Source organism: Pelophylax lessonae (genome assembly GCF_965119305.1).
Source record: "Pelophylax lessonae genome assembly, chromosome: 2".
In the NCBI taxonomy this organism is placed as follows: Eukaryota; Metazoa; Chordata; class Amphibia; order Anura; family Ranidae; genus Pelophylax; species Pelophylax lessonae.
Window position 1 is genome coordinate 265462228 of NC_138769.1, and position 14275 is coordinate 265476502.

Sequence of the window (14275 nt, forward strand, 5' to 3'; positions counted from 1 at the left end):
ATGCAATAGGCTGTGCATACCAAGGCTGGAGACAGATGTATTTGTGGAAAAAAAAGCCTTTAGTACTACTTCAACATGCAAAGAAAAAAAAACAGAAAAAGATATCCTGTGTGAATAACAAAAGCACTGTGCCAATAACGTCGTCAACATTGAAGAATCAGTAACCACAACATTCTAATCTCTCATCTGCCGTCTCTTCGGAAAATCTCAGACAGCGCCACCTCGTGCCGCTCTCGCGATAATTAAACACATGGACATATCATTCCCGCACTACATTTCCCGTCTGTCCTAGCGTGCTCCTAACGCATGCGCGTTGTGCTGTTTCTGTCCGCCTCCCCCCCGGGCGCTCCAATAAAGGTTCCATCCTATGCGCAGTGCGCTTTGCTTGTTTTGGTATCGCTGTGTTACTGGTCTGTATAGGGGGGGATTCTAGGAAAGAGAGCTGAGCGGGAATGGAAGGGGATCGCCGGAATGTTTCTTCTGGGGGATCCGGCTCCTTCCAACGTGAGCTAGGCCGCTGCTTCGTTTATTACAACAAACACCTAACGAGACTTCACCAGAACCTGCGGGACACCAAGAAATTCTTCCGGGACATTAAACATACTTACAACGGCCCTGAGTCTGACATTAAAGCTGGAGACCTCGGTAAGTCGGCTGTGTGCAGTGCATTGTATGGAGCATTCCTTGTGTAGGGAGCCCTGGGATGGGGAGAGTCCTATCCAGACTGATCCAATGGACAGAGGTGTCTTCTCTGCTCCATAGACCTACTGTGAGAACTGGTGGGGAGACCCCCCTCAGTCAGTGTGCAGCTCCAGTGAGTTTAATGTGTTTGTATTGGCATTGCTGGATCTGCATGTTTGGCATGTTATGATTTTTTTTTTTTTTTTGGCATGTTATGATTTTTTTTTTTTTTGGGCATGATTTTTCATGATTTCACACTTCTGCAATGCGGGAACACTGAATATGCAGCCTGTTCCCGCATCGCATCTGCACATCTGGCAGTTCACACTGCCATATGCGATATGCAGGGGGTGTCAATTAAAAGTTAACGACACCCCCAGTTGCGTTTGCATATATTGCAGTGCGATCTGACAGTTCGCACAGAATCCAATTGCACAAGTGTGAACCGCTGTGCGATCTGATTCTTCTGCGGCTCCAAAAAAGGCTCATGTGCGTGTTTGGTGTAGATACAGTGCGAATTCAGCTATACAAAGTGTATGGCTGAACTCGCATCTGCACAGGAGATCGCATGTAATTAGGAGCAGTGCGCTCTGACATTACATGCGATCTCTGCGGAAGTGTGAACCGGCACTAATGCATGAACATTTCATGTATGGGACTTCATGCAGGGACTGCTGTGTAAAGCATAGACCTGGAATCTGGATGTATGTGTGTGTATCTGTGTGTGTGTATCTGTGTGTGTGTATCTGTGTGTGTGTATCTGTGTGTATCTGTGTGTGTGTGTATCTGTGTGTGTGTGTATCTGTGTGTGTGTGTATCTGTGTGTGTGTGTGTATCTGTGTGTGTGTGTGTATCTGTGTGTGTGTGTGTATATATATATATATATATATATATATATATATATATATATATATATATATATATATATATATATATATATATATAATATATATATATATATATATTTTAGTGTGTTTTCCCTAGTCCCTCCCTTGTGGGGTTTTTTTTTGAAGGAAAACAGCCCTGGATTGGTAAAAGTATGAACAAGTTTCCTTCTGATGGACAGATGACATCCGTTTGTCTGCAAAATATGGAAAAGGATTTCCTCCCTTTTGTCGCTGCTAGAAATGGATTCAGATACAAGCAGATGTATACAGATGTACGTTCATTGACATACATTGTGGTTAATCCTGGATCTGTATAAAAAAGACAGACGGATCCTGTCTGTGGGAAGCGTGTACAGGTGCCTTTATGTGCCATAAAATGCAGCTTGCTAGACTTTAAATTTTCTTGCACCACAATTGTGTAAACTAGGCTCATTGAAATGCATTGTTTTGACATCACATTTAAAAAAACGCATTGAACATCTGCATGTAGTGTAAATGAGTCATTGTGCAGCTATGGGGTGAGTTGAGAACAGTTTGGTGCTCGGTATGTAGAAGTGATCTTTGCTGAGTTTTGTGTGGTTTTTGTTACTTTTCTAAAGTCCCATTGAAGTCTATTGGGGCCAAAAATGCTTGAGGCTCCGTTCACACCGCAAAAGTTTTTTGCTTTTAGCTTCAGAACTCTCAACAAGCCAAATGCTATTGGTTCCAGTGGCCTCTGTTCACATCTGAGCATTCTGCTGCCTGAAGCAAAACTTGTTGCTCATAAAGTACGTGCGCTTCTTTTTGGGCAGTTTACAAGTGGTTTTGGCCCCATAGCCAATAATCTTCAATAGAAATGCCTGAAAACGCGTGACTTGAGCTTTTTGTCGTGGGTTTTCTGCTCAGAAAGCAGCGCTCCACCCCTATATCATCCCTCAAATGTTTTCTATTGGCTAAACAAAAACGTCTGAAGCTTTAAAATGCTTGTAATATGCTTCTAAAATGCTTGCAAGTGCTGGTTCACACATATGCGATACGGGAACCCTGCGGATCCACTGAGGGTTTCTGCATCGCAATCGACTCGCAGGCAGTTCACACTGCCATATGCGAATCGCTGGGGATGTCAATACAAGGTTAACGACCCCCCCCCCCCACCCCAGTGCGAACTGTCAGCGGACATGAATCTGATGGCATAGGTGTGTATACCCGTGCGGATCAAAAAGGGTCCTGTGTGACTTTAGTCCAAATGCGATGTACATTGCACAGACATCGCAAGTGATTTGTATAGCCATGCGCTGCGATCATGCGATGTCGGACATCGCATATGTGTGAACTGACACTAATACTTTCAAAAGAGGCTCAAACTCTCAATCGGAACGCCTGAAGTCGCTGTACTCATGTCCTTTTCTGAGCTACAGGTTTCACGCAATACTTTGCTGAGGTGTGGACAGACACAAATGAAAGCCATGCCATGTTGAGCGTTTTGAAGCTTTAGCTATAAATTGCTCAGGTGTGAGTAAGGCCTCAGTGAGTCATCTAGGTTTAACTTTTATATTTTGTGTTGTATGATTTGATTTAAAAAAAAAAATGCGTATTTAAACCCAAGAACAAAAATGTATCCTGAAGTGGGGCTATTAAAGTTATTGCATCTTCCCAGTCCTTGGATATGGTGGCTGCATTCGTTTTCTTTTTTTTCCACCTGTTAATCCAGCAGTTACCTCACTTCCTGTCCTTGGATGACAACTATACCAGGGAGTGTATTAGGACTACATAACACCTCCCTCCTTCTCCAAAACAGGGGGCTTTTTTTTCCTAGCCTACGTAGATTGGGTACAGTGCTTACTAATAGTACAGTACGGAGACAGAGTACCCGATTTCTGGCTGAATGAACAGCCTTTTTCTTTTGGCAGATATAAAAAAAAAAAGAACTCGCAATGGTAAATTTATCAGACCAAAAGGAAGCAAATGGGAGCGAAAAAAATTGTTGCAGTTTTCCCTTAGAAATGTAACTTTATTGTAAAGGCGTGCTTTGCTTTCTTCTGTATGTAAAAGAGGAAGGATGTGATTTGGGGAATTTGGTCAGTGATTGTTTAAAGTAACTTCAATTTTTTTTTTTTTTCTGAAAGATTATACATTCCATAATTGGCTGCTCTGTGCAATGGTTTTGGGGCACATTAGTGTGGGCCTGAGCTGTGATGTGTGTCTGACCCCCCCCCCTTGGCTCATCCCTGCTTCCTCACAGAATGTGACAGGAGTCAATGGCTCCCACTGCTATTTCTGATGCTGTGACAGGGAGAGAGAACCAGCACTGCATCAGGATCGGGCTCTGGTAAATATTTAGGGGGGAGAGGAGAGCTAAACACACAAGGGTGTTTTTATTTATTTTTTAGGCATCATTTTAACAACCACTTTTTTTTTTTTTTTTTTTTGCTGCTTAACCACTTAAGCCCAGGAGGATTTGGCTGCTCAAAGACCAGGGCCTATAACAGACAATTGTGCAGTCGTGCGACGCTGTACCCAAATGAAATTGACATCCTTTTTTTCCCACAAACAGAGCTTTCTTTTCGTGGTATCTGATTACCTGTGCGATTTTTACTTATTGCGCTATAAACAAAAAAAGAGCAACAATTTTGAAAAAATAACAATATTTTTCACTTTTTTTTTTTTTTTTTTTTGAAATTCCCCCCCCCCCCCCCCCAAAAAAATTTAAAAATCAAAATTTTTTAAACATTTTAGGCCAATTTATTTTCTGCTACATATGTTTGGTAAAAAAAAATCGCAATAAGCATATTTTGGTTTGCGCAAAAGTTATTGTGTCTATTAACTACCGGTAAGATCTATGTAGTTTTTATTTATTTTTTGTTTTTGTTTTTACTAGTAATGGCAGCGATCTGCGATTTTTTTTTTTTTTTTTTTTTTTATTTATTTATTTATTTATTTTTTTTTTTGCGGGACTGCAACATTGTGGTGGACAGATCGGACCCTTGACGGACATTTTTGACACTTTTGGGGGTACCAGTGACATTACTACAGTAATCAGTGCGATAAATATGCACTGTTACTGTAATAATGACACTGGCAGGGAAGGGGTTAATTTTATTGGTGATCAGTGGGTTAAATGTATCCCTAGGGGCGTGATTCTAACTGTGGGGGGGCGTTGCTTGTGATGTAACCACAGTGACATACGATCCTACATAGCAGGATCGTATAGTCTCTGCAGTTACACCAGGGAGGATGACAGGTGGCTTTGTTTACATTAGCCGCCTGCCTTTCTCCCTCTCCAGCGGGAGTTCGCGAGTGACCGGCAGACATCGGAGCTGCCGGTCACTCCCGTGGGGATGTTGGTAAACGAGCGGGGGAGGGAGCGCGCCGTCAGCGCGCGCTCGCCCCCTAGAGGTTTGTAGGCGAGCGACGTAGCCCTACGTCGGTTTGCCTGTACGAAGCTGACTGCCGCAGTAAATGGTCGTGTGGCGGTCGGCAAGCAGTTAAAAACACCCCACCATGTTCTATGGCCTCATTCACACACAGGTGTTTAGGTGCTCTAAGTGGCATAGGTGTTCTCAAGCTGCAAAAAAAACCCAGCCAGCGCGTTCTGAAGACCGGCGTTACAGCTGTAAAAACATCTGACGCTGCAAAACCTGGCTTAACGTCGGGTATGGAGTTTAAGACACGCCAGGCTTTTTTTTTTGATTTTTACATGTCAGTTAATGGTTTGCTATGAGAGGCCATTGATTTGAATGGAAGTTGCATCGACGTCAGATCACGATGATCTGACTTTTGGTGCGACTTGTGCTCTGCGGACCTTAAAGGAGAATCCTACACCAAAATGAAAAAAAAGGCCCCCCCCCATACCATACTAGACCGGTTTGGTATGGATTTTAGGAGGAACCCCCCCCATGCCAAAAAACCCAGTGTGGGTCCCCCCAAAATCCATACTAGACCCTTATCCGAGCATGCAGGTCAGGAAAGGGGAGGGGATGAGTAAGCGGCCCCTTCTTCCTGGGCCATACCAGGCCACACGTCCTAAACATAGGGGGTGGGGTGCTTTGGCGCAGGGGGGGCATTGTCCATTGTTGTGGACAAGTGCCTCTTCTAGGCAACCCTCGTTGGTGGTTGTGGGGGTCTGTGGGCAGGTTGCTTATCGGAATCTGCAAGCCCCCTTTAACAAGGGGTGCCTCATATTGTGCCTCTACCCATTCACCCAAAAAACCTTCAGTAGGGCTTGACAAATTTGCTTTGAATCTAGGAGCTAGCTAAAAGTTAGGAGCCAGTTTTTTTTTTTTTTTACTTGCAAAGATCGATGACCGGTATACGGAGCCCTGTATGTTTGTAAACACAGGACTCTGTGCTGTGATTGGATACAGCCAATCAGCAGGTCTCAGCCATAAACGATTGGCTGGGACCTGCTGACAAAATCTTGCTGTAGTCAGTGTCAATCAGCAGGGAGCCATCACATGTGTGCCCCTAACTGGGAACAGGATGGATGATATAAATGTACGTTATCCAGCCTGCTCATGCCACCTGCCTGCAGTAAATGTACTGTGGGCGGGCAATAGTCAGTATAATTATAAGGGGGAAGTTGTGGTGCATTAGTAAAAATCTGTAGGTTTTTGAGGTGTGGGAACACACCTTATATAAGTGAACCCCTCTTAGAGATGTATAAAACGTCATATTGTCCTAAATCAGTACTAGAACTCCATCCTTTTTCTGCAGGGACACGCTGCTGCCTGCTTTGACCCCCCCCCGATCCAGGATTCAGTAAGTAAAGGACAGCCTAGCCCTTCCATCCCACAACCTCCTCCTCTAGCCTGGGAAAGACCAGCTACAAGTCAGGCTCCCAGGACAGATATATACACACAGGAGCCAGCAGGAACTACAGTATCATGGAGGTGATCAGAGAGCAGCTCTGACAGCTGCCCAGGTGCCTCCTCTCATCCTGACAACAATGAGGAGCCTTGGGGGAGAGGGGGTCAGGTGTGCAGAGATGAGGGAAGTACTGACTGGAGCCAACATGAGCTACACCGGCCAAACCTCTCCCTGTAATGCCGTGGCCGCCTCACACAGGTCCATGTCCCAGGCTGGGGAAGACTCATTCACCACCACCAGCAAGGACGACTGAGGTCAGCCACAGACAGGGTACCAAGCCACTGCCATCCACACCAGCCTGCCAAACCAAAGGCAGCGAGAGAGGCAGGTAGCCCCACCACCTGATGCCTTGGCTGACTGACAGCCATCGAGGCCCATCACAGGCAGGAATCCCGTGGCCTGTCCAACCAGCACTTGGAATACAGGGGCAGGCCTTGCTTGAAAGAAAAGACCATAAGAGGATGGCCAATGGGGTTGAAGGTGGAGGGACTTGACGGGAGATTCCTGGCGATTGCCATGCATCCTGGCCAATCGTTGCTCTTGCACTCACTCCTGCACTGCTCACGCCTGGTGCCAATCGTAAATGGGCTGACAAAGGCCAGGTGTGAGAATGCAATTTATAGTCGCAATTGCAACCTGGCGCCTGGGATTTGTCGAGCCTGGACCTATAGGTAGTATAAATGTCTCCTAAACCTGTACCGTTTAGGAGAGATTTACATTACATGCAGCCAGTGATTGCAGTGGTGCATGCATTCTGAAGGAACAGGTGCCGTGCCTTCCGAGCCCCGTGCTGTGAACTGCGGTTCCCGCTTGCATGTGTGGGAGTGACGTCAACACGGCTCGGCTGGAGCCACGAATCCAGCAGTAACTCAGGGTAAAATGTCAGCGGTGACAACGATGTGCGGGGGCTTTGTTCTGAAGTAAGTATTTCATATAGAGCTACACTGAATAAAATTATAAACGCAACAATTTTTTATTTATTTTTTTGTTTGCCCCTGTTTTGCATGAGCTGAACTCGAAGATCTAAGACTTTTTCTATGTACACAAAAGGCCTATTTCTCTCAAATTATTCACAAATCTGTCTAAATCCTTTACTGAGATAATCCATCCACCACAGGTGTGTCATATCAAGATGCTGATTAGACAGTATGATTATTGCACAGGTGTGCCTTAGGCTGGCCACAATAAAAGGCCACTCTAAAATGTGCAGTTTCAGTGTATTGGGGGGTCCGAAAACCAGTCAGTATCTGGTGTGACCACCATTTGCCTCACGCAGTGCAACACGTCTCCTTCGCATAGAGTTGATCAGGTTGTTGATTGTGGCTTATAGAATGTTGATCATTGTCTCTTCAATGGCTGTGCGAAGTTGCTAGATGTTGGCAGGACCTGGAACACTGTCGCTGTCGTATACACCGATCCAGAGAATCCTAAATATGCTCAATGGGTGACATGTCTGGGTATGCTGGCCATGCAAGAACTGGGATGTTTTCAGCTTTTAGGAATTGTGTACAGATCCTTCAACATAGGGCCGTGCATTATCATGCTTCAACATGAGGTGATGGTTGTGGATGAATGGCACAACAATGGGCCTCAGGATCTCTTCTTGGTATCTCTGTGCATTCAAAATGCCATCAATAAAATGCTTCTGTGTTCGTTGTCCTTAACATACGCCTGCCCATACCATAATCCACCGCCATCATGGGCCACTTGATCCACAACATTGACCTCAGGGAACCGCTCACGCACATGACTCCATAAACACTGTCTGCCATCTGCCCTGTACAGTGAAAACCCGGATTCATCCATGAAGAGAACACCTCTCTAAAGTGTCAGACATCGAATGTGAGCATTTCCCACCCCAAAGTTGGTTATGACAATGAACTGCAGTCTGGTTGAGACCCTGATGAGAACGATGAGCATCCCGAGGAGCTTCCCTGAGATGGTTTCTGACAGTTTGTGCCGAAATTCTTTGGTTATGCAAACCGATTGTTGCAGCAGCTGTGTCAGACGATCTTGGAGGTGAAGATGCTGGATGTGGAGGTCCTGGGCTGGTGTGGTTACGCGTGGTCTGTGGTTGAGGCCGGTTGGATGTACTGCCAAATTCCCTGAAACTCCTTTGGAGACGGCTCATGGTAGTAAAATGAACATTAAATTCACGGCAACAGCTCTTGTGGACATTCCTGCATGCCAATTGCACGCTCCCTCAAAAAACTTGTGGCATTGTGCTGTGTGATAAAACTGCACATTTTAGAGTTGTCTTTTATTGTGGCCAGCCTAAGGCACAGCTGTGCAATAATCATGCTGTCTTCTTGATATGCCACACCTGTGAGGTGGACGGATTATCTCGGCAAAGAAGTGCTCACTCAAGCCCCGTACACACGTACCGATCGTCGGCCGAACGATCGGCCGTCTTTTGTCCAGGGCTGTCGGTGTCTGTTGAAAAGTGCAAAAGACTGCACAAGAATTTTGTCCGCCGACTGCAGAAGTGATGTCATGTAATGGTTAACTTTCCCTGTGTTTTTTCCTTTTCTGAGCATGCCCAGTCTTGCAAATCTGCTGTCTGTCGGCCGAATTCTGTACTGACTGGCGAACAATCGGCCGCTCTGGTGTCGGCATACAAAAATTTTAATGCTTGCATGACAGATTCTTTTCGGCCGAATGTGCGCTGTCGGAGGCATCATACTAACAAGCCTACAATCGGCAGATCGGTCGTCGGCCGAAGCTTTTCGGCCAACGATCGGTACGTGTGTACGAGCCTTAAGGGCTCTTTCACACAGGCGGACCGTTCAGATCCGCCTGCCCGTTTTTTGGCGGATCTGAACGGTCCCCCCATACATCCCTATGGGGTATCAGATGTCAGCGGAGACATGTCCGCTGACATCTGATCTGTCAAATCTGGACAGATGGAAACCCTTTTTTCCATCCGATGTCCAGCGGATCCGATGAGAACGGACTGACAGTCCGTTCCCATCCGATTCCCCCATAGAGATGTATGGGGAACTGATAGCTGTGTCTCCCACACAGCACGGAGAACAGCTGTCATCCTCCTGCTCAGCGAGGGATCGGCAGATCGATCCCCCGCTGAGAAAAACGTAGTCCGTCCTATAGACAGTGCGAAAGGGGCCTCACACAGATTTAGACAGATTTGTGAACAATATTTGAGAGAAATTGGCCTTTTGTGTACGTAGAAAAAGTCTTAGATCTTTGACTTCAGCTCATGAAAAATGGGGGCAAAAACAAGTGTTTTGTTTAATTTTGTTCAGTGTTATATGCGATGCATACTAGCTCATTATGCCTTTGTTCTTTTTACAACCTATTTAGGATGTATAAACACAAATATTTACCCATAAGTAATGCTATGGTTAACTGACCTGACAAGGTTACAGGTTGTATGCTGGCCACAGATAACAGTATGTTGGTATGTGGATGGATCTGCTAAATTATGTGGAGCTGGATTAAAAAGGTATTTACTCACACCAAACAAAGTTGGCAAACAAACAAAAACTGTCAAAAGAAGCAAACAAACTAGCAAGGAGACACTTTTACAGAAGGGGGGGGGGGGGGAGGAGTAGTTTTAATAAAGTGAACAGGGCTGAAGTTTTAAAGTTAACCTTTATTAAGCCAAATTACATTATCCCACATTGCATTATCACAAATGCAATTTTAATAAATGATCACAAAGGATCACTACAGTGAAAAAGTGCATGCAAAGGTTGCTCTTATGGATTATGTATGTTTCAAGTAAGTGCTGCACCCTCTGAGCTGTATGTAGAACCCCCCCACACACATCACATATTTACATTTTATGCTTGCTCAGTGGGTGAAGCGTTTCAGTACACTGTTTTATATTTTCAGTCTTCATCCTATGCAAACCCTGCATTTTTAATGAATGGAATTGCCCTTTTGTTACAATGTACTTGTGTTTGGTTAACATATCTGGACTTCCATAGTAAGAATAATTGTGGAAAGGCGACCTGTCAGTATGGTGAGCTATAAAGAATGCCTAGCTCCTCCAGCCTCTCCCATGATGAAGTGGCACATGACTTGGTGCGGGTTTTAGGAGCTTTTCCAGACGATGTTTGTAACCTAAGGGGCATTACTGTTTCATGCTGCCGATTCATTTAGAGCGGTTAACACTGCAGTAGGTAGTATTACATGAGAAAAATGTACTTATTGCATAAAATAATACAGCAGGACTTTTTTGTTGCTTTAATTAGGTTTTCACTTAAGTACATTTTATATAAAATTCAGAATTTGTGGGCCTCTCCACCATTCAAAGCTAGGGTTACCTGCATCAAAGCTAGGGTTACCTGCACCAATATCGATCAGTGTGTGGCGTGTTTTTTTGTTTTTTTTTTACCCTCCCCAAGTTTTACTAGTATGAAAACAAGAAGTCTAGTTGCACTACTAAAAAGTTGTTACGAGTGTACAAATATAATAATGAAAATGACATTGTTTAAATCTACCTATATATTCATACTAGCGGCAAAGGCATTCCAGAAGGGAAAGTATATGTATTTCCACTAACTAAAATCTCATGAGCTTTAACATGTCAATTTAAAAAGTAATTTTCAATATTTAACTCCTGCAGCTTTTTATAAAATTTTGGGCCTGCCATGAAGGTCCTTGTTCAGGCATTTCCTGTTTAGGGTGACTACTCTATCCGTCCTGTGCTCCTGCATGGTCATAAAGCCTTCCAATTGCGTCTAAAAGTGACCATTTCAACGCATTGAACAGACAGTCCATGGTAGGAAAACAAGAATCCCCCTGAGAAATGTTTGATCGTGCAGCCATTTTTGGAGTGCATTCATGTAGACAGGAGGTGGCTGCATGAGATCAAAAAAAAGAATGGGGGGTGAAAAAAACTTAGAATGATTAACCACTTAAGCCCCGGAAGATTTTACCCCCTTCCTGACCAGGGGGTATTTTGCGATTTGGCACTGCGTGACTTTTAACGGACAATTGCGCGGTCGTGCGACGCTGTACCTAAACGAATTTGATGTCCTTTTTTTTTCCACAAACAGAGCTTTCTTTTGGTGGTATTTGATCACCTGTGCGAATTTTACTTTTTGCGCTATAAACCAAAAAAGAGCGTCAATTTTGCAAAAATAACAATATTTTTCAAATTTTTTTTATATGAAATTCCCCCCAAAAAAAGTAAAAATCTAAATTTTTTAACATTTTCAGCAAATTTGTTTTATGCTACCTATGTTTGGTAAAAAAAAATCGCAAAAAGCGTATTTTGATTGGTTTGCGCAAAAGTTATTGCATTTACTAACAAAGGGAAAGATTTTTTTTTTTTTTTTAACGCGTAATGGCGGCGATCTGCGTTTTTTTTTTTTTTTTTTTTTTTTTTTTTTTTTTTTTTTTTTGCGGTACTGCGACATTGCAGCGGACAGATCGGACCCTTGACTGACATTTTTGACACTTTTGGGGTTACCAGTGACATTTGTACAGTAATCAGTGCTATATATATATATATATATATATATATATATATATATATATATATATATTATGCACTGTTACTGTAAATACACTGGCAGTGAAGGGGTTCTCTTTATTTGAGAGGGAGGGGCTGTGTGTCCCTAGGGGCGTGATTCTAACTGTGATTGGCTGTCTGTTGAGCTGTAGTTACACTGATCAACGGTCCTACATAGTAGAACCGTATGATCGGTGTCTCTACACGGGGGAGAATGACAGGCAGCTTGTTTACACATGCTGCCTGCCTTTCTCCCTCTGCAGCGACGATCGCAGAGTGAGCGGTGGACATCAGGTCCGCCGGTCAAACGCGCGGGGGGGGGGTTCCGTGACCGCGCTGCCCGCGGCGCTCGCTCCCCAGAGCCTCACAGGCTAGTGACGTATATTTATGTCACTTTGCCTGTGAGGGGCTGACCGCCGCAGTAAATCTACTTGCGGCGGTCGGCAAGTGGTTAATGACAGCTGATATACACTGTACTTTAGGAAATGAAATGCCAATCCCTTAGGGTTCAGATCTGAAAAACTCCAACCTCCCCTCCAACTAATCCTCTATAGCAGGGATCCTCAAACTATGGCCCTTCAGCTGTTGTGGAACTACACATCCCATGAGGCATTGTAAAACTGACATTCACAGACATGACTAGGCATGATAGGAATTGTAGTTCCTGAACTGGAGGGCCGTAGTTTGAAGACCCCTGGTTTATAGCCTCTGGTACTTGGTGAAAAACTGTTCCTTGATTTTAGTCTTCTCTTTTCCCTTCCACACTGTGCCTTTCAATTTTCATTGATGGGCATTGCAGCAGGCACACTTCTGTATGTGAATATCCAGCCTCCAACAAGACTAGCAGGGCATCCTGTAATATTATCCCCGTTTAATTGCTAACTCTAACAGCAGAAACTGAGAGTACCTCCTATCTTTTTGCCTTCTCCTGCAGAATCTTTTTCTGAACTGCCTGTTGCCTTAGTGATTTATAAACCTTCTGCTGTAGAGCAGTGGTTCTCAAATCCGGTCCTCGGGACCCACCAACAGGCCAGGTTTGCAAGATAACTAAATTACATCACAGGTGATCTCATTTGCTTCTCAGTGATTGCAGTATTCTAGTCTGCATCCCCCAAGGTAATACTTAAAATCTGGCCTGTTAGTGGGTCCCGAGGACCGGATTTGAGAACCACTGCTGTAGAGGGTCTGTCTGATGAGAAATTTCTTGATGGGGTGGGTGATAATGCTCCTGAGAAGTAACTGCCATTGCTCCCAGGCTCCGAGGGGCCATTTTGGCTTTTATTGCCTGTGTGCACCAATTTATGACTGGAAGAACAGCCTGTAGTGTGATTACCTGTTCAGGATTCCAAAGGACTCATTTGCACCACATGTTGACCGGTGCTCAGCAGCTCTAACCAGTGCAGTCCTAATGCATTGGCAAAAAAAACACCTTGTTTCTATCATGGTGATGGAAGTGGCATGGAAGAAGCTAAAAATGGTACAGTATGCATCTATTTCCGGCACCACATGGTATAGTGCAATCTACACATCACAGCTCACTGTGGCCAATAAAACCATCCAATGTCACATTTTAATACATATCTTACAGTGTAATGCACAGTTTTCAGCACCACTGCTCACATATTGCATCCCTAGCGGCCATGTAGTAGTGCATGCTGCTTGTGTGATCCTGCCCCCTTAGGTTTCTGTAGTCTTAGAACCTCTTTCTGATGTAACTGCTAATCCCAGACTATCTTTATGGAGATTCCTGATAAACTGACTCCGCCCGAATGTTTCATGGCCCTACGTAGTCTTTTTTTATTAAGAGATGGGCCATTCCTGTGGATCTGGCAATTTTCCATCTTGCTAAACATTAATGTTTTCTTTGCAGTATGCACAAGTGATAAACATTTGTTTTTCTCTGGCAGTGAGACTAGTCTGTTAGACATTGGGGGGAATAGACTAGGCTCATGAGGAGTCCCAGCTTTCCTCAACACAGAACACTATTTGTGAAGATCTTGGGCGTCTACCAACAGCCCTGAGCTTAGTGGATATTTCAAGTCTGATTTCCTGTATGATTCTCCTGTTTGTGAAAAGGCGGAGAACTCTTTTTGGGTTAAATGTTTGGCTGTGGAGACTGCATGCAGGAAGCATTTAGTGCACATACTCCAAGGAAAAGTCTATCTGGGGCTGCTTTGGTCATCCTTATCGTTACTGTAGTAAGAGTGCTCATCTTCCCCAGCAGAAGAATTCATGACCCCAGGCTGGGAATTCTTCCAGTTCGAGGACCTGCTCTTTAGTCCACAAATTTACCAACTCTTCACTTCTGTATGCGAGTCCTAGGGATGATGGTAGTCTTTTTCGAGGCAGTTTTATTTTCCCAGTTCTACAATGCAACATG

The 14275-nt window shown here is 44.3% G+C and overlaps 1 protein-coding gene across 1 annotated transcript in view; it reads left to right on the forward strand.

Moving 5' to 3' along the window:
• The first annotated feature begins 325 nt into the window (after positions 1–325).
• Positions 326–14275, forward strand: part of DSTYK (dual serine/threonine and tyrosine protein kinase) — a 237629-nt gene continuing 223679 nt past the window's right edge. Inside the window, exon 1 of the mRNA XM_082247304.1 lies at positions 326–645. Within this exon, the coding sequence (XP_082103430.1) occupies positions 453–645 (193 nt within the window). The 5' untranslated portion in view covers positions 326–452. The remainder of the gene's footprint in view (positions 646–14275) is intronic.